General features: G+C 44.5%; 1 protein-coding gene across 5 annotated transcripts in view; it reads right to left on the bottom strand.

The window, feature by feature from the left end:
- Positions 1–25,154, bottom strand: part of Slc10a7 (solute carrier family 10 member 7) — a 210,100-nt gene that overhangs the window by 81,543 nt on the left and 103,403 nt on the right. Inside the window, exon 6 of one of the 5 annotated variants that reach the window (XM_060393198.1) lies at positions 6,681–6,986. The exons of the other annotated variants lie outside the window; for them this stretch is intronic. Coding sequence (XP_060249181.1) covers positions 6,855–6,986 — 132 coding nt within the window. The 3' untranslated portion in view covers positions 6,681–6,854. Of the gene's footprint in view, positions 1–6,680; positions 6,987–25,154 lie in introns of those variants that run through there. 5 annotated transcript variants of the gene reach the window in all.

The raw sequence follows: 25,154 nt of genomic DNA, 5'->3' as shown, positions 1-25,154 counted from the left end.
TTTGGTTTGTTGCAAGGTATCTGACAGGCTTATAAACACCAATGAAAAGTAAAATGCATAAAATAACATTTAAATTTTCTGGAGCCTCACATCCTTAAACGCATATTCTCAGTCGTCAACGTTTTCTGGGTGGAAGCTTTGACACCTCATTATGGTGTGTGTGATGATTTGACTACCACCTAAACATGAGGTACAGTGATGTCATCACTTTACATTATTTTAAGGAGGACTCCGCAGTCACACTCTGTCATTACCACAGGCTAGATCACACAGTGTACTTCTCAGTCACATTTTGTAAAGCTGAAAGCAAATTTAAAACCAGGACCAAAGCATTCGAAATGCCTGGAACACATGAGAACCAAAGCCATTTTCTTATATATATATTTTTTAAATTTAAAGTGGCCATAATTTGCTGATCATTTGTAAAGTATAATTTAGCAAAGTAGACTTCTACAAGTGCTGAAATATTTGATTTTCCCAGCTCTGATATTTCTTCTAACAAATGATTTATACCCGTTCGTGCATGAAAAATTCCCATATATTTTAACTTGTGACACTGAGGGCCGTGGCAGGGAACTGAGCACTCCTTACTAGCCTTAGCTAACACAAAGCTACCGTCTGGCACACGACCTGTTAGAGGCCCACTCTGCGCCTCACGCTCACGCTTATTAAATGCTTTACAAACTCAGAAACTGACTTGAGACCATTTTGAAAATCTTTTACTATGAATTTTTAAGTTCATATTTTATTAAAACATGAAATGGGAGGAAAAATTTCAGCTACCTGACTACCATGCAGAATACAGTTTACATACGTTATTCCAGTCTTCAGAAAATCCATTGGCAAGCACTGCTGCAAATGGTGGATAACCTGCCAGGAAGGACACGGCCACCAAGGCATCCTTCAGTTACTCGTCACTTAGCACTCAACCTCATTCAAGGCACAAGGAGGCAGGGTTTTGGACGTCACACACCTCCCTTTTCTTTCCCTGACTGCCTGACTATTGACAGACCCTTCTACCCCAATCGGAACACGTTTGATTTCTGTCTATAAACAGCTACCACTTGTCACTGTATTTAGTGACTTATCATCCCACCCCCAGTCCAGTGTCTTCTTTTAAACTGCTGAGCTCTCTGTGTCTACAATAAGGCCTGATTGTTTAAAGTAAGCTTCCGGTGTCTGAGTCATGGCTACGGAGCTCAGGTTTGCCCGCAGGTTTCTTTAATTCAAAGCCTGTTCCTCCCTGGCCACAGCTGGTTTACTTTCAAACACAGCACATCTATAGTCAGTTTCCAGAAGCTGAAACTGAAGGAAACAACATCTCTACGATGCCTCCCCTGCCTGCTATCCCTCTCCAACAGCCTACAGCTGAGAAGCTGCTTCAGTCAGGGAAGAGTGAGGGGTCACGTGCAGACAAAGAAGAAACGTGTTAACTGTGCGCTCAGCCTGTGCTGAGTAATGAACACAGCATGGGTGTGAGCGAGAGTGCAAATCTCTGGATGGATACAGTTCCTGCTCTGCTCATCAGCAGTGATGTGAATCAGACGCTACCCATGTGGAAATGGACACAGGGCACCTTCCGTATGCAGAGGGCCCCGTAAGCTTCGGGCAGAGGGGCAGACGGGCAGACGAGATGAGCACATGCTCCAGCCTTCACTGTCCATGCACAGCAGTTTGTATTTTGTATTTTATTTTTCAAAACAGGTTTTCTCTGTTTAGCCTTGGCTCTCCTGGACTCAGAGATCCGGGCTGGCCTCGAGCTTAGAGATCCGCCTGCCTCTGCCTCCCGGAGTGCTGGGATTACAGTGTGCACCATGTGCCCAGCTGCACAGCATTTTTTTTTACCTCTTTTTTGTTTTACTTAATGTGTATAAGTGTATGTCTGTGTGCCATGTCCATATCCAGTGTCCACTGAGGCTAAAAGAGGGAGTCACATCCCCTGAACTAGAGTTAAAGATTTATTTATTTATTATTTATAAGCACTCTACCTGCATGATGTGAGCTAGCAGGCCAGAGGAGGGCACCAGATCTCACTATAGATGGTTGTGAGCCACCATGTGGTTGCTGTGAATTGAACCCAGGTCCTCTAGAAGAGCAGCCAGCGCTCCTAACCACTGAACCATCCCACTAGTCCCCTTAAGTATCTTCTTAAATGTTAATTTTTTATCATCTCTAGAGGTAGACATGTGAGTGTCTATGTGTGTTTGTGCGCACGTGTGTGCGTGGTGTCTGTGAAAGTGAGAATAAGGGCACTGAATCCTCTAGAGCCGAGTTGGAGCAGCTGTGAGTCACCGGGCATGGTGGCTGGGACCCAAACTTATCCTCTGAGAGAACAGCAGGGACTGTCAGCCCAAGCCGCTTCTCCAGCCCCATTGAGATATTTAAGTGGAAAATTTAAAAAGGAAAAATGAGCGCACAGCATTTAGCTCCCAGAAAGCTTCTTTCATTCAGAAAAGACTCCTATGACCGTAAAAGAAGACAGATTAAAATGGTTATGTTGTCAAGTAGGTTAAAACAATCACTGTCTTAGTAAGGCCACTTTCACTCTGGTGGTTAACTTCCATTGTCAACCTGACTAGATTGCTGTCACCTAGGAGACACACCCTAGACCTGCCCACAGAGGCTTATCTGAGAGGAGACCGCCAAGCTGAATGTGGGCTGCTCTAGCCCATGAGCTGAGGTCCTGGACTGGATGAGAAGGAGAAAGCCAAGTGAAGTCTGGTATCCCGTCCTCTGCTTCCACTTGCGCACTATTCCAGGAGGCAGGAGTCACGGCGGTGACCTGCTCCCACCGCCATGCCTGCCCAGGAAAGGAACTGCACCATTCTCTGAGCTGCGGGCCCAAAGAAGCCTTTCTTCCTTTCACTTGCTTCATTTTAACAGCAACTCTGATGCCATCGATAAGGAAGTAAAGCAACTTCCCAGCTATAAAGAAAGATTTGCAGCAGCATCTTGAGGTGATCTCCGGCCCTAGCCCTCTCTCGAGGTGATTCCTACACAAGGTAAGGGCGTGGTAGCTCAGAGATGGCCAATATGTCTGTAGAAGCGAGAGGACCTCAGCAGCCTGGCTCCCTCCTTGAAAGGCGTGGGGCTAGCAGGCTGTCAGGGCAGAAGGCGACCGTAGGAACGAGTGAGAGTTCCCACAGCCCAGCAAAAATGTACTAGTTTCCTCATGAGCCAAGGAACCCAGAGAAGAGAGCAGGCCCCCACCGGCCGAGTAAACCTCCGGAGCCAAAGCTGCTGTGGATTTTCCGTAAGGATCGGTGCCGGGCCCCCCGGCTGGAGTCGGATGCTCCGTGAAGATGCTCCCTGAAGCACCGCCACAAACAACCCGCCCAGAGCAGCGCTCAGCCTTCCTGGAGCTGCACCCCTTCACACAGTTTCTGATGGCTGACCCCTACCATAAAGTTGTTTCCCTGCTACTTCATAACTGTGATTTTGCTATTGTTACATCCTCATAATGTAGATGTGTGCCAGGTGACTCCCAGGCTGAAAACCACTGCACAAAGAGAAAGTGTGCTGTGGGAACATCAAGGCCAGAAGACAGCTGAATACAAGACCTCGCCAAGTCTCCTCCAACCCCTCTTTCTCCTACGTAGCTAATCCTAGGGGGACAAAGACCGGTTCAAGACAGGAGAAGATGGGAAGCAAGGACAAAACAAACCACCCACAATTTTCTTTTCCACATTGCGGATCATGACTGAGTGGATGTGGGAGGGGAGGAATGAAGAAGAGGCGGCCCACTTCAGCTCTGCCTCTGGATAGATGCATCCACTGTGATGGGTGTGTATCTCAGGGTGGAACCGCTAAGCCCTGATGCAGCCGCACACTTAGCGCCCCTCCGCACTCATTTCCACCGGCAGCGCCTGGGACCTCCACCCACCGCACACCCACGTCAGGCTCTGGGACTGACAGTCTCACCCAGGCCTCGCCACCGACACAATGGTGGCTCACGGCAACTGTGATGCTTGTTTTTCATACACATATTGAATATCTGGATCTTTCATGCATATGTTTAAATCCTTGACTATTTTTTTAAGGAGATCATGTAGTTTTTATTGATTCATATGCGGTGTTTTACCACTTGGCACAAATCTTCTGTTGAATAACTGAAACAGGACGTGTGTACCAGGTTTGCCATTTGCAATGGCAGCTTTGGGAAACAGACGTATCTACTTGTCATGAGATGGAGCTCAGCAGAGTTCTCATACGGCTATGTTTTAGGGCTTAAGATGCTGCGTTTTCTTCAAGTGGTCTGGACTATTTGCATCCTGGAGAAGGACTGGAAAACCGTAAGTTCGCTGTGAAATTTTATGCAAAAAGGGAGTATTTGAAAGTCTGAAGCAAATGTGGAGGCGTGCCAATGAACGAGGAGGAGAGTGCCGGCCACTGACTCCCAGCTGGCTCCTCCGGTAAATCAGCGGAGCTCAGCGGGCTGCAGACATTTTCCTGGAGGTAAGTAGATCATGTCTTCCTTTTTCAAATGGACAATCCTCCTCATGAGCATGAGACATGTGATTTATTAGGCAAGTTTATTATGATATGACACGGTTTGTGGAATCAGAAGACTTTCCATTACAGAATATATGCTGAGTGCCCTAGGGCAGTCTACACAAAGACGTATTTCCCTTATAATTAGGTTTTCTTAGGCATTAGTATTTGCCATTGGAGATGGTGTGTCTTTATGGAGAAGACATGCTAGTCAGGAAGGTGGAAGAATTTGCGATCCCTCTGACTACCATCTTGTTCATGTCCACAGCATTGAGTGTCCATGATTGTGTTATAAGGTTTGATTTGGATTTCTACTTTATTTTTCTCTCTCTCCCAGATGTCTCCAAACTAACAACCGGGAGCCATCTTTGACCTCTCCCACATCAGCTATTTCTAGTAACTCATCAAGCATGCTCTGTTCATGCTTGCTTTGACACGTGCATCTGCTTTTCAGTCCTGCTGCCGCAGCCTTCCTTGTGATACTGTTACTCTCTCCTTCAGTTACTGCATCAGCCTGGTCTCCACCCAGCCCGGCTAGAACACACACATTAAAATTCTCGCTCTAGCGTTTATATGTCAATTAGGAACTTAAGAGTCCTCGTCTATAAAATGAAGACGGTAATCACACCCGTCCGAGAAGATTGGTCTCAGCGTTAGATAAACAGCAGAAAGTGGTAGAGTGATGCTAGGATGGCCACGCCTCACGGGGCGGGTAGAGCCACCCCTCACACACTGAAAAAAAAAATGACCAATGACAGTGTTTTGTTTTGTTTTTAAGGCTGAGAAAGTATTTTCTGCTCATCTCAACTAAGTCAAAGATATGGCCAGCACATAAATGGAGTGAGTGGATTTGGAAGGCTTCACAAAAATTATTTTGATAGACTCAGCTTAAGGGGTGGGGGGCGGCTCCAAATCAAAGACAAGAAAAAAGCTGGTTTGCTTATCTCAGTTCCCAACAGATGTACACTTTAAGAAAAACAACCGCTAGCAATACACCATGGAAAGCCTCTTCCTTTTATTTCATGGTGTCTCTGTGAGGCAGATCACACAGAAACGCAGTGGCTGAGCAGCAACGTGAGTCAGGAGCAGGCCGTGAACTGAGCAACCTGTAAATCTAGCTCCATCGCTGTATGTAAAGACCACACTCACAGCGTGAGATTTAACATATAACACACAATCTAAGAATGGTGTCTGCTGACAGGGTACAGCTCATGGTGCTAGAGGAAGACAACACAGCTACATGCTATCTTATAAACATTGAAGACGATCAGTAACAACACTGACTTGGAATTGTTTTTTTCTGTTGAACTTTTAGAGAAAGTGCCTCCTTATGCAGCCCAGGCTGAGCTACCATGGCTGCCTTTGAATTTGAACTTTAAAAACTTTCATCTGGACACTTAACTTTATAAGGCATGGTAAAAGTCACCTATGTAATTTAAGAAAAACAAAGTATATGGCATGTTTTATGCATTGTCTTTGAGACCTGAAGAACAGCTACCAAAAGTTTTAGCATGAAATAGTTAATTCAGGCCTGAAGTATAATAAATTCGAACTATCTTACTATTAATGAATAAAATTTTAAAACCATTACTCTCAATGGCAAGGAAAGAGTGATGGTCCTGCCAGGCTGTAGTGTGTGTGTGTGTGTGTCAGTGGAGTCTGTAGAAGCACTCCATACCTCAGCATGGTGCAACAGATCCTATTCATAGTCACACTTAATGAAAGAAACACAGGATGAGAGCCATATTCCATCCCGGGTCAGATAGTGGCCTGACACAAACATGTCTGGTTTTGCTCTTGCAGCTTCCAAATGTGGAAGGGAAGGGGCCCCTGCTGTATGCGGCTCTACAAGCCTTCGCGTGTGGAGGGCTCACAGTGCTGCCTGTTTTCTCTGTCAACAGCACTGTGATTCTGAAGGACTGGAAAACAAGCTCAATTGTTACAAGTGACAGTTGCTGACTGATGGGATTCTAAGTAAATCTTACCTCAAGGTCTATACTTTCCTGTGCTTTACAAATCTATATAATGGGCTTTCTTATGATAAAGAAATAATAGACTGTCTTTCAAATAAAACGGCTTTGAAAAAGAATCATTTGGAAGAAAGCGTACCCACAATTTATTATATTTCCCAGGGAGCTTTCTAAGGGTTGCCTTTTCCTTTGTGACACAAACAAAATTTCTTCTGTTTCCAATGCTGAAAATGTTCTTGGGCTGGACAACTATGACACACTTGGTAAAACTCAAATTCACATTTAATTTAGTTCTGCTTCAGACTCTCCTCTTCTGCCCTACTTGAAAGCAAGGCACATTTTCCCCCACGTCTGTAACCATTGCCTCAATCTTGAGTTCTTGGGAGAATGCATTTATACAGCTGTGAGCTCTGAGATATCATAATCAGATGCTACCAAGATGAAGGCTGGCGTGTTAATCGTAGTTCTTCTAACAGTGATGGCTTCTGTTTCCAGGAGAGGGTCTTTTAAAAGGGCAATACAACTCTAGATGAAAACAACAAAACAGGAGGAAAACAAACTTTGATATTTTCCCAGCACTCTCTTACACAGTGCTGCCAAGGCGGCCTTCCCGTTCTAAACTGTTCTGTCAGTGGGTGTGACTAACACAGGAGCCATTGCTAAATGCAGCTACTAAGCACTGAAAGGTGCCTACTGCAATGAAGGAAACAAGCTCCCAATTTCATTTGATTTTTTTAAATTAATTTAAATTTAAATTTAATTAGCCACATGTGGCTCCTTATAGATTAGATAGCTCAGGTCCACAAAGCCTCAATTGTCTGGGAAGCGCTTCTCGGTGGGGACACAGGAGCCAGCTCTATTTTAAGACTATTTGTAATGTTTGCCATATATTGAATTTGAGAGCTCTTTTCTCCTGTCTTCCTTGAAAACATACATTTAAAATACAAATTAGTCAGAGCCTTGGTGACTGAAAGGCCCTGCCGGGTTGTGAGGTCATGGGGTGGTTTACCAGAAGTCGGGTTTTATCACATGCCCTTCGCTTTGCTCACTGCTTCTGAGGCTCATCTCTAATCTACTTTATAAATTATGTCTGATAAATACCCACAAAGTGGCTTCAGATAGTCAGCCATTAAAAAATTAAAACAATAACTGTAGAGCCATTAATAAATGTCAATCAAAAAACTACCACAAATGACAAAGAGATCTAAAACCCTATCCCAGTTACACACACACACTCACTGCAGCCTACTGCCCTTACCCAGGTTTGGGAAAGACCTAGAAAGTTCCGCTTTAGTATTTATTATACCATAACTCACAATTCACAGCGCCAGACTTCTTTCTAATCAATTATTCGTTAAGATATCTAGCATTTCTTTGGAGCCTCTTACCTCGACATCAGAATGGTTTAAGAGATGACAAATGCGTGTGTACCTTTCAGAATAAAAGGACTTTAAGCAGGTTTTGAAAATAAATGAGAACAAGGCTAAGAGACGGGAAACCAGCCCTTTTAGTCAAAGTGGAGCTTCCGGCGAGCTGCAGGCAGCACACAGCATGAGAGGACGTGGCTCCAGAAAGCGCCCAAGTGTTGACAGCTGAGGAGGAGCTTGAAAGCTTCGAGGAACGAATGCTCTGTCAGTGGCGCTGTGACAGCAGCCCTTAATCAGGGCTGCTAAAATCTCCAAAGCTGCTGAGGATCACTCAGGTGAAATTAATCTACCCCAGTCCTCAACGCTGAATTAGCACGTTCCTCTTTTTACAAAGACAGCAATGTGACTGAAGAGAACAAAGGGCAGTTCTGTCCAGCCTCAAATTCTACAAGAGAAGCCTTAAAGACTACAAATGAACATGAGGTGCTCCTTTCAGCAGAAAGCCCCGATACGGAATTGGTGTTGTGTACTATCAGTTTTGCAATGAATATGCAACTAAGGTTGTGCATGACTCTACAAGTGGCGTTTGCCCACATGTACGAACATCCACACTCAGGAGGAAGCACGCTGCCATCGGTGAGAGAACTGCCAGCAGTGTCCACAGTCACACAAAGAAGTCGAGGCCCCAAGGGCAACAGAAGAGCTGCCAGCACTGACTGCGTGCTGGCAAGTCTCAAGGGTCTTGCTGGGCAGCTCAGCTATGCGTGGGCACTCGGCACAGACGCTTCTCGGGATTCTGAAGAGCTGCAGCATCTCTTGGGGGCCTGCTGCCTCAGACTAGCCAGCCTCCTGTGGTCCTCACACTCATCGTTTGTATCAGCAATGAGAAAGCCAGCCACCGTGGACAGGACTGCGCCTCTCACACAGCTTCATGTCGGGTCACAGACCCCTGGGCTTGGATCACGCCCACCACTTAGCGCTGTCTGTGTAAACTAAGCAAGCTTTACAGGTCACTTGCACTTCCGTTTCCTCAGTGTCACAGGAAACGTTTTACCCCTCAGTGTTAGCATTGTGTGTGAACTGCATCGTGGAGCACTTCGGGAACCTTCAGAGATGTTGGTTAACGTCATCATTATGGGTCTCTTTGAACAGACATTTGAAATAATAGAACGGTTTCACTCTAAAACACCTGCAATCAAGGCAAATGCAGAGAATAGATGAAGAAAATGACTATCTTCTCTGTCTTTTTTCACACATGTGCATGTGTGTCATGCATGTATTCATGTTCACACGTGTGTGGGTAGGTGCCTGTGTGTGCAAGTGCACACAGTGGCCAGAGGATAAAACTGAGTGTCTTCCTTGACTGCTCTCTCCCTTATCTGCTTGAGGCAGGGCATCTTGTCGAACCCAGAGCTCACTGATTCTGCTAATCTATCTAGCCAGCTCAGCCTTGGGATCCCCTGATCCCAAGCCTCTTAAGCATGGGGGTTACTGGTGGGCTTCCACAGCTGTTGGACTTTCATGAGGGACATCTGGACTCCAGTCCCCATGCTTGGGTGGCAAGACTTTACCCACTGAGCCATCTCCCCAGCTCTTCACTGAGTACGCCTTTCCTGATCGCCTCTCTAAGAACGCTGTCTCCATGAACTTCCACCTTACGGCTCATACTCCAGCAGACAAATGAGGCTTACTCCTAAGGCTTGAACAGTGACAGAACAGAAAATGAGTAATATAAGAGGAATTATCTTCGATGTTAACAGTAAGTGATTTATTCCACAGCATAGCTTAGGAGATATGAACACATCTCACAGCAATCAATCAAATTCAGCTTTCACTTTCAACTCTTTCTGGAATAGCCAACGATATCGCTGAGCATACAGCGCGACTGTTCGGCTGCTGGTGTGGTCAAGCTGTGCCACTCATGGGCACACCAGCAGCTTCAAGTCTGAACGGAAACTGGGCTGGAGCTCTGAGGAAAGGTTAACCCACTCAATTTGACTGAGATAAAGGCCCTAAAAATAATTTGAGAGACAATTTCCTTCATGTGTTTAATAAATATGTGGCAGAATAAACAAAAATCACAGAAGCTGAAAGTAAAAAAAAAAAAAATCAATTAAAATAAAGTCACAGGGCATGGTAGAAAATTATTCCTGGCAGTTATTTGATATAATGTGGTTAGTAGTTCTCCTCAGTCAAATTAACGCAATTTGCCACTGTAGATTTACAGTCACAACCAGCATGCTCCCAAGAGGCTCGCTCTAAAAATCAGAGTGACGAAGTCCTTTAAGGCAGCTTGGCCTTTCTCTCCTGGGTGCAGCAACGAGGAAATCATGCTTCAGAAAGAATAATAATAATAATAATAATAATAATAATAATAATAATAATGAACCGACCTCGCCATGATTCACATTTGGTCACTGTCCCTCCTCAGTTTCCTCTTCAGAGTTCTTGCTTAGAAACCAGCCCATGAATGGCTGCACTGACGTCAGTTGTCTTTCTTACAGGCCTACCCACTCCTATCATGAGCTCTCTGCCACATTCTTGGCTGAAGAAAAGCTCAGGGAAGGTGGCGGCAGCCTCTGCTTCTGAGGGAGTCCCCTGACCAGGCTGGCCACTCGAGGCCGGGCCAGAACTCTCAGTGTTTTCCCCTTCAGCTGTCTGGCACGACAAAGGGAACTAGGACTCTCGAGTGTGCGGAAGCCGTCTCAGAACTCAACTGTTTCCACTCCTGTCTGCCTGCCCAGGGCTCAAGGTGCTGCTGTGAGAAAACTTGGTTTTACGAAAATAAAGTTTATTTTAAACTACTCTTATTTTTCACACATCATGTTCTTTCCTGTTTCCTGCTGTGGTTTGCATATGAAGTGTCCCCCACAGGCTCCTGCGTTTGACACTTGGTTCCCAGTTGGAGTTCTGGGAGACTGGGGACACAGAGCACTGAGAATTCTAGGCCCCATTTATGGAACCACTTTCTACTTCTTGCTCTGATATGGTGTGAAGGAGCTCCTGTCACCCGATCTGGGATGCCCCGGGCCCCACACCTCCATTCCCACCACAGTTACCCTCTAGTCTTCTCTTCCCTGAGGCTTTCTTTCAGGCAGGGCGTGAGTGTGTGCGTGCACTTGCATGTGTGTGGGTCACAGTTACACAAAAAGTAACTAATACTCATCTTTCCAAATGCTTACGTGGGGTGGGGTGGGGAGATAAAGCCAGTAAGGGTATCATGGACAGAGAAAGATGAGCTAGCAATTAACCTCAGAGGTTAATCTGAGGTTTTCCCTGATAACTTGAGAAGTAATCTTTGTACTTCGGAAGGAGAGAAAATCAAGATAACCACATCTGTGGATGGCATGCTTAACAACACCTTAGTAAAAATCCCTCAGACTCGGGTAATGAAGGAAACTCAGACTCCCCTTACTGGTGTGTTCCTGGGTACACTCAGACATATCGCTCTCTAGAGAAGGTTCCAAAGACGGTCTGTCCTCGGCAACCGGAAGCCCAATGGGAAGGCCGCTGAGAGAAGAGCAGATAATCTGCTACTCACAATGGAGAGTTACAACAGTCCAGGCGACCACCTGAGCCCCCGTAATATACTCTCTCCAGCCCACAGTCGGAGCCTCTGCAGCCATTGACCCACGCCCAGAGGCAGCGTGGAGGCTCACAATTAAAAGGCTTTGACCCAACTGCTGACCTCAGTGTCCGCTTCCTGCGGAGACTGTCTGAACCGGCGGAGCAGAGGTGCAGAGCTCGAATACTGCCCAAATTACTTCCATTTTATGGTCGCACTCACCAAACCATTAAGGCCCTATTAGTTCAGACACACACTGGCCAATAGCTCAAAACAGTCCACATCCATCGGTGTTTAAAGACGGTTACGTAGTTCCCAGCCATCACTCATCCCTTAGTCTACCAAAAATGAGTCCTTAGCAGCTTCTGGGACTGTTCATTGAGCAGATCCGCCTTGGAGCGGTCGTCGGCACAAACAGGGAGATTAGACCACCAACAGGAAGTTGGGGTCTTACTGTGACTGTTTGCAGATGATTGGATCAACTGCGTTCGGTACTAAATTCATTTTAACATGAATTTAGGACTATGTAAGCATATACATACATACATGTAATAACACTTAATGAAAAATGAGGTCATGGACTTGAAAGGAACAATGAAGGGTAAGACATATGGGGGCATGGTGGGAGGAAAGGGAAAGGGGAATGTTGTAATCATATTATAAAGTCAAAAATTAAAAAAAGAAAAAAACGTTCTCTCATTTAATTGCCGATGAAACTGGATAACTGAGACGCTCAGAGACGTAAGAAAAAAGCTTTCCTGGAGACCAAAGTTCCAAACTGGGGAGACGTTTAGCAGAAAGAAAATTGTTTATGTGAAATCTCAATGCTCATTGTGGGGTCCTCTGCCCTAAACTACTGCACCCACCTCTGTACCCTTTATCTTTCCAAAGGGCATGCCGATAGGAGTCTCTTCTCTTTTCCTGGCTGCTTTGCAGAACTATACCAACCGAATTTCAAGTCAAATATATGAGTCCTAGCAGAGGATGTAGGGTTCCTGATAGCTTCACAGTGGCCTGGCTCTTGACAGTTTACACAGTTCAAAGTTCACTCAGTGATTCATGCTACACAAATAGCTCTCAGTGGGGGAGGGGAAGAAAATAGGAGAGCAAGCAAGAGAGAGCCAACCTCCTGTTTCTTAAAAGGCATTTTGAACAAATGCTGATATCTTCTGGGAAAGAAGCCACCTAAAGGACTCACTTCAGACAGAAAGGATAGCATTAAAAGCACAACTGAGGAAATAAATTTTGTTTGAAACCAGCATTTGATATTTTTCACTTCTCTGAGCCAACCTAGAACCCTATCAAAAAGAGGAAAATAAATTGACAACTCCAGCAAGTAGAGCGTGGGAGTCTTCAACAGCGGCTCACAGGCTGTCTGAGCTACCTGATGACGCCACCGCAGACCTGCGACGGTGTGCTTACACTTACACGCAGAATTCTGCCCCCTCAAAGCTACTGACCATCGATGTTCAGGCTACTGTACTTTAGGTAATGTACTTTGCTTTTCCTCCCCAACTGCCAATATTTATTTTTAGTTTAAAGAATAACCCCATACACCGCATGTGCTGGGCTTCTGCTCCACATGTTCGGAGTGCCTGCTACACACCGGGCACTAAGTTTGCTGGCGCAGAAGGCCAAAAAGAGACTGCCTACATCACAGCACAGAACGCAGGAAATCTGGTTCCATGTTCTGAAGAAGAGCCATCTGGTTCCCATACACAACTGTACCAGCACACACCAGTACACAAACCAGGACCTCTGCCTCATTATCACTGGGATTACCACATTGTGGAGTTCTTCTCATACTGCCCCTTTTAAACCTTATTAACACTTTAATAAAGGAATAAAATAAAGGAAATACTTAATTACAAAAGCATGAAAGGTTTATTTTAATTTTTACACTCTCAGAGTAGATAAGGGGCGATTATTCAATTTAAACAGTTGTATAATCTCTGAGTGAAGAAATCCTGCCTACCATTTCATCAAAAACACTTCAGTCTGCTGGGCTGTTCGTCTGTAATGAGAACTTTACCACAGCAGAGAAAACCAGGTTCTGTCGGAACTGAACTTCATGCAGTCTGCTGATTCTTTTTTAAGAGTGGAATATAAACTTAGGTCCGGGACTTAGGGAGGGCTTTTATTAGCTTGAGTAACTTCTGCTCTGGCTGCCAGTCCTGTAAAACTTCCATTCCCGGAATGATGTACAACAGAGCAACAAGTATCTGAGGTTTAAGTTAGGGCGGAAACACATTGTCCTTAAAGTTAATTATCAGAGCTGTGTGGTCATTTGTGTAATTGAGCCCCAGAAGCCTACCCCAACATTACCATGCACAGTGTCAGGAGGAGGCTCAAGGTTAATCACTCATTTCCACTTTCAATCTGTCTCAATTACTGTTATGGGATGCTTCAATTAGTCACTCCCTCCCTCTCCTGGGATAGGCAGAAATTACAGATAACTCATCCCAAATAGACTCCACAGTTTGAACCCTTCCACCCGCCAGAGAAAACTCCTCACTGGAGACAAGCAAGATTTGGTGTCACCCACTCTGCAATCTGTCAGTGCCACTCTTTCATCAAAGGGGGCCATCCATCTTCAGGCAAGCAAGGGCTTCCTTCCCTTCCCCCAAAGGAGCAAGTTCCATTCCTACCATGCACTTGCCTCAAGACAGCCGTAGGCAATTGTTCTTAAAAACTACCCTGGGGTGGCCTGTTCTAAGACTAGGGGCTGGTGTGTGCGCTCCACCCCACAACACAGCGTGCACAAGCTGCGCGGCTCTAGCAGTGTGGACTACCTTCCTCCAGGTGTGTCTGCAGAAGCTGCTGACTCTCCAGGGAAGGGGCTCAATTTCTCCCAGGTCTGTCTCTGTGATCAGTCTCTAGCCAGTCCCAGCTTTATCTGCATCATCCCTGAATTTGCGGGACATCAACATCAGGGGACAATTACTGGTTCTCAGGACAGCTTTACTCAACAGCTTACAGACCTCTGTGGAATGGACTGGCAGATGGTAGGGGAGTCTGGGGCCATTTCTCTGTATGCTCAATGACTATAGGGAGCCAGCACACCCAGTGAATTTATAGAAGTCATAGGCTGGATATCATCAAGTGGTGATTGTGTGTTCTAAAGAATGACTTCAGAATGTACTGCTCAAGATCATGAGAATGACCAGAAGAATTTTAGACATGAACACACTGTACTAAAAACAAACAAACAAACAAAAAAACAAAGCCCCAAACCAAAAATCCTGGAGTTATTTTATAAAGAGCTCTTGATGGGCTGATAAGTCCTAAGTATGGAGATATTCCTAATATATAATAATGACTTCTATGAAAATTCCAGAACTCAAGAGATTGAAAATATTCCAAATACATTTAAAAACAAATCATTTTTACAATTTCCCATAAAAATTACTATATACTAGCTTTTCTCATCACAATGTATGTAGCTTTGAACACCATGAAATTCCAAAACTCAACCTTGACTCACAAAAGTCTTCTCTATTTTGGGCCCCAAACATCTGTGTACCTCAAAACACAATTAGAGTCATAGTGGTGGAGCAGAGCATGTAATGGGGAGGAAACCTGCTTTCCTTGGTACCTTTTCAGCTTTGTACAATTATAGTATCTTTTTCAGAAGCTGCACCTGTCACAGCGTGAATCCACTGCTGTCTTAGAGACCACTTTGCAAATTATCCAAATTTATTTCATTCTCTCGATCACTATAGGATAGGTTCCACTGCTCTCCTGTTCTAAATCTGGGCAATGTGAAGCTCAGAAGGGCTAAGCAATCGGCTGCTGATGTCACTGAGATGTGATCCTGTGTGTGGATAAATATGTGATCAGCCAGCTTCCTGTTCCTGATACAGTGTTCCTCTACTGTGGCTGTGCCGGTTGGACTTTATCCCTCTATAAACCAAAACAGAACCTTCCTTCCCTAAGTTGCTTTTCTTGGGGTACTTTATCACAGCAGAGCAGTAATGAATAGATTCCCTTCCTGGACCGTTTTGGATCAACTTAACACACACCAGAGTCATTTGGGAAGGGGGACCTCAACTTAGAAAATGTCCCCACCAGAACAGCCTATGGTACATTTTCCTGGTTGATGACGGATGCGGAAAGAGTCAGCTCACTGTAGGTGGTGCCACCACCCTGGGCTGGTAGTCCTGGGGTAAGAAAGCCACAGGGAGTAAGCCAGTAAGCAGCACTCCTCCACAGCTTCTGTTTCTGTTTCCGTTTTCAGGATCCGGTCTTGAGTTCCTGCTGACTTCTCTGGATGACGGACTACAAGCTGTGAGATGAAATAGACCCTTTTCCTGCCAGAGTGATTTTGGCCACGGTGTTTTATCACAGCAATAGACAGCCTAACCAAGGCCTGTGTAGCAGCCTACTGTCTAAGCATCGAACAGAATAAAGGATCACAGAACAAGCTTTCAGTTACGTGGCTTTGCAGTTGTCCAACAAGGAATGGAATAAGCTATGATATAATATGTAATATAAATACACACACAGGCATATACATAGTCTAACAGTGGCATAAGTGAAACATGAAGAGTCATGACTAGTTAGAGTTAAGATGTTAAGCAGGTATGTTTTCTTTTTTTGTTGTTGTTTGGTTTTTGTTTTGTATTGTATTTCAAGACGGAGCTTCTTCTCTGTGTAACACCCTGGCTGTCCTGGAACTCACTCTGTAAACCAGGCTGCCTTTGAACTCAGAGATCTGCCCACCTCTGCCTTCTGAGTGCTGGGATTAAAGAAGTGTGCCACCACCACCACCCGGCTACTTTCATTTTTATCTTTATACACTCCCTTTTTGTTCCTATCTAGTTAAGAACATAATTTTTGAAAACAGGACGCTTACATAAAGAATCTTTAAGGTATGAGTCTTCCTTCAATATTTTTTTTTAAGAGTTAAACACTGTTACTCAAAGAACTCATTCAGAAAGTCAGGCATAGTGGTGCATGCCTTCAACCCCGGGATTTGGGAGGCAAAGGCAGGCAAATCTCTGTGAGGCCAATCTGGCCTACATAGTAACTTCCAGGACAGTTAGGGCTACATAGAAAGACCTTATCTCTGAAAAGAGAAGAGGAGAGAAAAGGAGAGGAGAAAAGGAGAGGGAGCAGAGGGGAGGGGAGGAGGGGAGGGGGGAGGGGAGGAGAGGAGAGGAGCCTTTTCCAGACTGTAACAACCAACATAGCAAACAAACCAGTGTCTCCTTTCCACAGCAGTGTTCACTTCTTAATGACATTTTCTTTTAAATTTGTGTATATATATAATATATAGATGATGGGTCTTTTGCCTGCACGTGTTTTACATGGGTGCTCAGAATCAAACCCAAGCCCGCTGGTGCGCTCAGCCCTCAGCAACGTTTCCCTCGCCGACAAGGAACTGCCACACAAACACCAAGTTTACTGCACACATTCTTTCCTCCTTGTTCCTTGAATGCAATCACATCGCCTCTGCCACAGTACAGAAAACACTGGTTATCTCTGGCTCGCCTCTACAGCACGTCTTCCCCCTTCTCCTGATCCCCGCAGCAACCACAGAAGACAGCAGCTGTGAGCCAGACCCCTCCACAGGACTACAGTTTAAATGCTGTCCTCAGGGGCTAGGGATAAAGATCAGCGCCAAAATGCCTGCGTGCTACACACAGGCCTGAGGTTCTCTTCCCAACACCACTTCCCCTGACCCCTCCCCAAATAGGCCTAATACCGTGAGGCCAAACATAGTTAATGGACACCCTCACATTTTCTTGTGGCATTTCATGTCATGTGTTCCATACTTTTAAAACTTGTATGTTTTGTTCTTAGTTGACTAGTTGCATCTTTAAGCATTTGGTTTTGTCCTTCAAAATGTGTGTTAGAGTTCCAAGAAGAGCATAAGAAAAACCTGTCCGGCGCTCCTTGTATTCACCAATTCCCAGTGAGTATGGCTTCATTACTTTCTCTCAGCCCTCTGGCTTTCCGTGGAATGCACAGCATTCTCCATATACCCACATGTTGTCTGTCTGTCTGTCCTTCCAGGTCTAGCACAGCCACCTTTGTATTGGCGTACTTTTTAACTCTATTTTATTTATGTTTCTTAACCCTCTTTCTCCTCTGTCCAACCCAATCCCCTCTAACACCCCAACACCAGGCAGGAGAGAGAGGAGGTTAATGGGAGAAGGGGCAGAGTTCTCTTTAGCTACTTCCTGCTGGTTAGGGTCATCAGGCTTCTTGTGGAAAGTCCAATCTTTGTTTCAGTATAGTTCCAAGTTCTTTTCATCCAACTGTATCAACAGCAACTAGGAAGAGCAGGGGGAGCACCAGCAGCCGCCTTCTTTCTCAGAGCTCCTTCAACACTCTCGGGGCTCTGCCATTTATTTATTCCCTCTCCAGAGTCCTCAGATTTAAACTATCTTCAGCTGGGAAAGAGCCCCTATTAGAGCCTGCATGAGGCAAATAGTTTGCTGCTGTGGACAGTCTGAATCAGCCCCATATCCCAAACCTGGGATTAAAACAAAAACATGTTTACATCCACAAAAGCCTTTAACCCTTAAAAACTTCCTTCTCTAGTTTCTTCCAGTCTCTGTCCCCAGCTCTCCTTCCCTCCCAGCTTCTACTCATCATGGGGGTTGAAGCTATGATCTCATTACTCTAGGCAAGTAAGTACTCTGTCACAGCTGCACCCCAGCTCCCTCTGTCTCTTTTATGTCTCTTATTCAGGGATAAACCTCATATCCTAGTAGTTTCTAAAAACTGGTGGGCAGAAAACCCATCCAACATCAACTTGTATTTTTCAAAGCTTAAAACAGTTACTTTCAGACACGTAATAATCTTAGCTCTAAAATTAACCATACCAAAATACAAGATCACCAAAGAACCAGCCACGGTGTTTCAGGCCTGTGATATTCTCAGCATTTAGGAAGCTAATTGAAAGAAGATTGCTGTCGGCAATAGAATGACGCCTCGTCTGAAAACAAAGCCTTTTAATAAATGCTTGCAAGGAGGAAATTTTACTTTCCACTTCTTACTTTCAAAAACTTTACAATTTTAGCAACCTACTTAACTCTAGTAGTGAAAATATTGATGAAATAATAGCTCTTTCATTTTCAAGATATGGAGCTGTACACGTATGGCATCATTTAATTGCCACAAGGGCTTCAAGAAGTAGCCATGATTACCACATACCAGAGGAAAGTGAGCTGAGCGAGATCGAGTACTGTGGCTGATCTCACACAAGGAGGGTGTTGCTTGTGTAAGATTTTTGCTTTTCTTAGCTTTGTACTGTTTGTATTGCTTGCTCGACCTGAAGCAGGGCTCAGTGACTATAAGATGACTCATTCAGAAACAAACGATGGTGCCATGGGAATTCAATAGCCAAAGCAACAACAACAATAAAAATAACTCCAGCTTCCTAACAGACAACTAAAGAAAGGCTTGTGCTTCCTGTCACCACAAAGTGACATGATGAGGGGGATGCTGTAACAGATCAATTTGGCTTTCAACATTCTATTAGTCATGACCAGTAGCAACAGTTGAGAGGCATGTGCGTGAAACCCACCAAATTGACGGTGTCTTCTTTGGGGTGAGAGGGTCTGAGGGAAAGCAAGGAACTTACTCTTCTCCTTTTAGCTACTTTGGCTCCAGAGAACCCCCCTTAGATGGGCCTCTGTGGCTTCTCACCTGAGCATTTCATACTTCCTTGGAAAAAGCACAAGCCAAGAGTCTTTCATTATTAAACAGGGAGTCTCACTCCCAGCTCTCACTGTCAGGAGACTCTGTGAGCCAAGAATGACCTCCTGGCTGAAGAAGGCTCTGGAATCTTAAATCACCCTCTTATTTCTATTCTCAGCCTGGCGTCAGAATCACTCAGACATTTTGTTGGGGTCTTGGGGTGTTTGAAACGGGTTTTCTCTGTGCAGTCCTGGCTGGCCTGGACTCTGTAGACTAGGCTGGCCTCAAACTCACAGAGATCTATCCATCTGCCTCTGCCTCTGAGTGCTGGGATTACAGGCATGTGCCACCGTGCCCAGCAGGCATCTTGCTTTTAATACAGACAAGGAAACTGAAAGTTACTGCACAGAGCACTTGTTATCAACCCTGTTTCCATGTGGAGGGTCTTCTAAGCCACTGTTGTGCTTTAGCTCTGACACCCCCTCACACTGACGCGTGTGTCCACCCCCAGTTCAGACACAGAAAGTCTGATCCCACTGAGATGGCCTAACATAATGCCTGCGGGTAATTAGGTCACACGTGGAATATTTAGGAATGGATTTGTGCTTTTAAGAGAAGAGGCAGAGCTAGCCCACTTTCTACTAGATATGGATAGAGGCAAAAGTCAGCCTGATCTGGTGAGGCCCAGATCCTGACCATACTACACAGCACATGAGTTCCACCTCCCAGCTCAGGGAGTTCTGGAAATGCCTTCTACTTAAATCCCCTGAACTAAACATGCACGTTTCTACAGCTGTACTCAAGCATGCATGCACATGTAAGATCAGAGGTTATCTTAGCTAGGGTTTCTACTGCAATGATGAGACACCATGATCAAAACAATGTTTAATTGGGGCTGGCTTATAGCTCAGAGATTCAGTCCATTATCCTCACGGTGGGAAGCATGGGCTCACGCAGGCAGACATGGTGCTGAAGAGGTAGCTGAGAGTTCTACATCCGAATCAGCAGGCAGCAGGAAAAGAGTGAGACACTGGGCCTGGCTTGAGCTTCTGAAACCTCAAAGCCTGTTCCCAATGACACATGTCCTCCAACAAGGCCACATCTCTTAATGGTGTCACTCCCTATGGGCTAAACATTCAAATCTCTGAGCCTCTGAGACCATTTTCATTCAAACCACTACAGACATTACTACTGAGTGTCTCCTATCACTCTCCACCTTATTTTCTGAGACAGGGTCTCTTAAACAACATAGAGCTCACCACTCTGGCCAGACTGGTTAGCCATCAGGGCCCTGATGCGTGCCTCTAGCTGCAAACACAAGCCGCTAGACCTAGCAATTTGTGTGGATGGTAGAGATCCGAGTTCAGGTCCTCATGCTTATGTGGCAAGTGCTTTACCCACCGAGCCATGTCCCTAGCCCCCTTTTAAGTTCAGCAAAACTGTTAAATGCTTCAAGCCGTGGCAATATACATAACACAAACATTCCCAAAGGGATGACATTCTCTTTGGTCCAGTTTCAGTGTCTTTATGTCCAAGGTTGTTGATCAGTTTCCTTAGAAGGTACTAGGCAGGGAAGGAAAATAGTTGGAATCTGATGAGCTTCTGGCTTAGAATTAGGATGTCGGCGTATGCCACCATCAAACCTACAGAGCTCAGGCTGGACTGCTAAGGTCTGCAAAAGGCTACAAAACACAAGCCATTCCTCCATTGGGCTGTGAGATTTGTGAATAATGAAGGTAAAAATGTTTAGGCATTTAACAGATGGCCACTAAATGTAAACTATGAAAAGTTAAAATAGTTTAAGATGATATATTAATGAAAATGGTATCTACCTCTTAATTTAAAAGAACATTGAAAATACCCTAGGTTCTGCTATTCAAGGGTGAAGTAGCAGAATAAAAAAGTAAAATGCAAGGTTTTGTGCCTTACAAAACCCAATAAAACATGTTTATTAAACAAATGAGTGAATTTAATTAGTTGAATGAATAAATGAATAAAAATGGGTTCTTTGGCGACAAACAAACCTGGCATGAAACTGTATTGCACTGACAGAAGGCAGACATGTTTTATGACTACAGATCGTGGTACTGAAGGCAGGCCCTTGCTACAGGCCACAACCTATAGGCCAGGCATTTACTGAAGAAGGCTTCCAGATATAACATGTGTCCTGGAAACAGCTCTCCAGACTTAGGAGTCATTTCTGAGAATATAAGCATGGAAGGCCATGGGAAGATGGAACCCTCACTCTCACACCATAGCCTCTAGCTAATGAAGAGCCAGTCTGAGCTCATTTGGACCAAGGACACTGATACTTTCTTAAGTCTCTGAATCTCATCATCTTAAGGGGGGAAAAAAGACCTAAAATAAAATGGAACTAAGTTCTTTCTCTTAGCACTAAAGGATTTCTAAAACAGAAATCCTTACTTTGTGACGGCTGGGAGAGACACTCTAGAACACTCTGTGGGGACTGCTCCTAGTCTGACTTGCATGATCCTGTAGACGATGAAACTAACATCTCAGACCAATAGCACCAGAGGTTCAGAACTGGGACTAGGTGGCTACAGTGGAGGCCAAGGGTGCTCACCATGAAATTATAACGTAGGTTTAAAATAGCAAACACCCTAAGAGACACAGCAGTGCTCAATTAAGAACCAAGGTATCTTCAGACCCCCCAAAGGCACAGATTTGAGCATGCGTCCTGCCTCATGTCAAGTAACTCTGGACAAAAGTCTTCATTTTTACAAAGCCTAGTGCCATAATAATGACTTCTATGTGCCTTTGGCAGCAAGCTCTTACTTGGTGCCAGCATTCTTTAACTATGTGTGTCTGCATATGTATGTATTAGATGTATATGTCTACATGTATGTGTATTATACATACTCATGCATGCAGAGGCCGGCAGAGGGCGTCAAGAATCCCTTGGAGTTGGATCACACGCAGTTATAAGCTGCCATGTGGTGCTGGACAGGACCTGGGTTCTATGCAAGCCAGGCTTCTTAACCACAGCTCTCCTACCCCAGTACCTGTATTCTTAACACAAATAGGTCTCAAAGGTTTAGAATATGCTAGGGATGGATGAGGTACAGGAAGAAGATGCAGATTACTTAAAGACAATTACTTTAACCAGACTCTTGGGACTGGGATGGTTACAAACAGGATGAGCCCTCTCCCCCGTCCCGCCCCCCAAAAAACTGATAATATTTCCCTATCTGTTTCGCTGGTAACATCACTTGCAAATTATTCAAATTTACCCAGCTTAATGTTATTTATATTAGAAGTACCTTTTCCTTTAAATATAACTTCATATTTGCCAGAAATAATTTTTATTTGTTTTTGCTTTTCAAGATAGGATTTCTTTATGTAGTCCTGGCTGTCCGGAAACTCTCTTTGTAGACCAGGCTAGCCTCTAACTCAGAGATCTGCCTACTTCCGCCTCCTGAGTGCTGGAATTAAAGTTGTGTGCTACCACCTCCCGTCAAAATTTTTCTTTAAAACAAGAAACAATAAACAGTTGGTTGACAAGATGGCCCAGTGGGCAAAGGTGCTTTCTGTTCAAATTTAAAGATCTGAATTTGATCCCAGAACCTAAGTAAAGATAAAATAAGAGAACTGACTCCACAAAATTGTCCTCTGACATCCACATACATACATGCCTGCACATATATATCACAAACACCATACAAAAATTAATAATAATAACAGAAATCATAATAAACAGATGTAAAGATGAACAATAAGAATGCAAGAAAGATTTTAGCTGAAACTAATGCAACTTGAAAAGAAAAACCAAGCCAAGATTACTCTGTTTCTGTGAAGGTGGATCTTTAGGAAGCACGAAGGATACGTGTTGGCACAGTTACCCTGCTGGAAGTTAGGCACAAGACTTTCCTTCTTGTACAACAGGAGTAATCACTGCTCATTGTTTTCAATTTATCTTTAACTGGTACATTAAAAGGTGTACCTAGGGGCTGTAGGGATGGCTCAGAGGTTAAGAGCGCTGGCTGTTCTTTCAAAGGTCCTGAGTTCAATTCCCAGCAACCACATGGTGGCTCACAACCATTTATAGTGGGGTCTAGTGCCCTCTTCTGGCGTGCAGGCAGAAAACTGTATACATAATAAATAAATAAATCTTAAAAAAAAATTTAAAAAAAGGTCTACCTAATGCCAGATCATGGTGGCAGAGGCCTTCAATCCTAGCACTGAGGAGGCAGAACAGACGGATCTCTGTAAGTTTGAGGCCAGGCTTTTCTACAGAGTGAGTTCCAGACTGCCAGGGCTACATAGAGAAACTTTGTCTTGGGAAAACCAAAAAAACAAAACAAACAAGAAAACACAACAAATCAAAACCAAAAAAAAATATTATGCATAATAGTTTGATACCCTTGAAGTGTCTGAATATATGAATCCATCATCTAACATTTAAATGTCCTCAGTTCTTTATGGGAAAACATTCGGCAGACTTCCTTCCCCCACTAAGGTATGCGTCTAATGAGCACAGTGTGTAGGAATACAGGAAGCTCACCCCTATCGTGGCCATTTCTCCATCTTTATTACACATCTCATATGCATATTAGACACAATACGACAGAACCTCTCAGTATCGCGTCCCCAAATGTGCACACTGCAAATGTGTGAAGAGGAAAACAATGTCAGGTGTCCATTTGTCACGGCTCAAATCAATGTTTCTAAAAAGAGCATTCTGGACTTTGAGTTATTCTTGTTACCAAACAGAGAAACAGTCCATGTGACCATCACCAAGGAAGGAAAAGCGTAAAGACACTGCTAAAAGCAACCAGATTCTGAACTCTTTGACCTAGTTGAAGCTGAGAAATAAAGTGTGCCTCGGCTTCTCAGTATAGGCCACTCAGATATGTGGGGCGAGGGGCAGAGGTGGACTCAAAGTCAACTGCTAGGGCCTGAGCTACACAGAAGGCAGATGAAGTCTTGTCTTCTGCAAGTCAATACATCTTCTCGAAGGTCCCCGCACATCCCCAGCTCTAATCAGTAACTGTCATTAGAAGCTCTCATTAGGCGAAGTAAGTGTAATTAGAGCATCTTGCCCTCACAGGGTGTACCATACCAAGAGGGCCGGAAGGGTTCATAAATTAGTGCCAATTCTCTCTCCCTCTATCTACTTCCAATCTGCTGTGAGAGACAAAATTCATCTTTGTACACATTAAGTCAAAAGCCCACTGGCCCCTACAAAATTAGCCTGCACACTGAATGTGGCTACTTGAGGGTCTCCCTATTCCATTATGTGTCTCAGGAATATAAGAGGTAAAGTTTGCCATCAATAAAGCTGAGCCTGTCTGTTGAGTCCCACAGATTCCAAGGCATTAATAATTTAACCTCTTGTGGGAATTTTGTCATGGTGGAGATACAATGTCTGCAAATGGAGCTTGGGGGATGTTCACTGTGATCTATTCTTATGCATGTGCACAAGTGCTGTGCTCATCACGGCACACAGAACAATGCAGGGCCCTGCTGTCACTCCACAATTCCTGAGACTTGACAAACACGTTAAAGTCATTACACAAAGCATGATATATGGTATTCTCAAGTGAAGAATGAACGCCATGCTGTCACTGTACCTTATAAATTAAAAGGACTGGTAAATGTCCTTTTATTTCCTTCAGCTCCTAGGTATACACGCAACCCTTAAAAGACATGGACATTGAATGGCCAGGGGTAGTAAAGAGGAAGAAAAACCATGTTGGCCATCTCCTTAGAGTGAAAGTGTGTGTTTGTGTGTGTATCTAAGTGAGCAAGTAAGTGTGTGTCCATAGTGTAAATGCAGATAAAATGGTCTTCTACATGTACAGCGTACTTGTCATGATTCATCCTGTGATAACACAATTCTCTAATTACAGTTACTTACCTAATAAGAGCATTTAATGCAACTCCGGACTAGCTGCTGAGGATGCTGAGAGACTTTGGAAAAGTCTTTTCTAAGGAGACCTTACAAAAGATGCACTGACTTGCAGAAGACAGGACTCACCTGCCTTCTCTCTGGCTCTGTCCCTAGCAGTTGACTAGCCAGCCACTCCAAAATCTGGGTGGGTACACACACACACACACACACACACACACACACACACACAACTCAGATTT

The sequence above is a fragment of the Meriones unguiculatus genome, chromosome 10 (assembly GCF_030254825.1).
Source record: "Meriones unguiculatus strain TT.TT164.6M chromosome 10, Bangor_MerUng_6.1, whole genome shotgun sequence".
NCBI classification, from domain to species: Eukaryota; Metazoa; Chordata; class Mammalia; order Rodentia; family Muridae; genus Meriones; species Meriones unguiculatus.
Note: the sequence above shows the minus strand (reverse complement) of the source record. Positions and strands in the feature narration are given on the sequence as shown.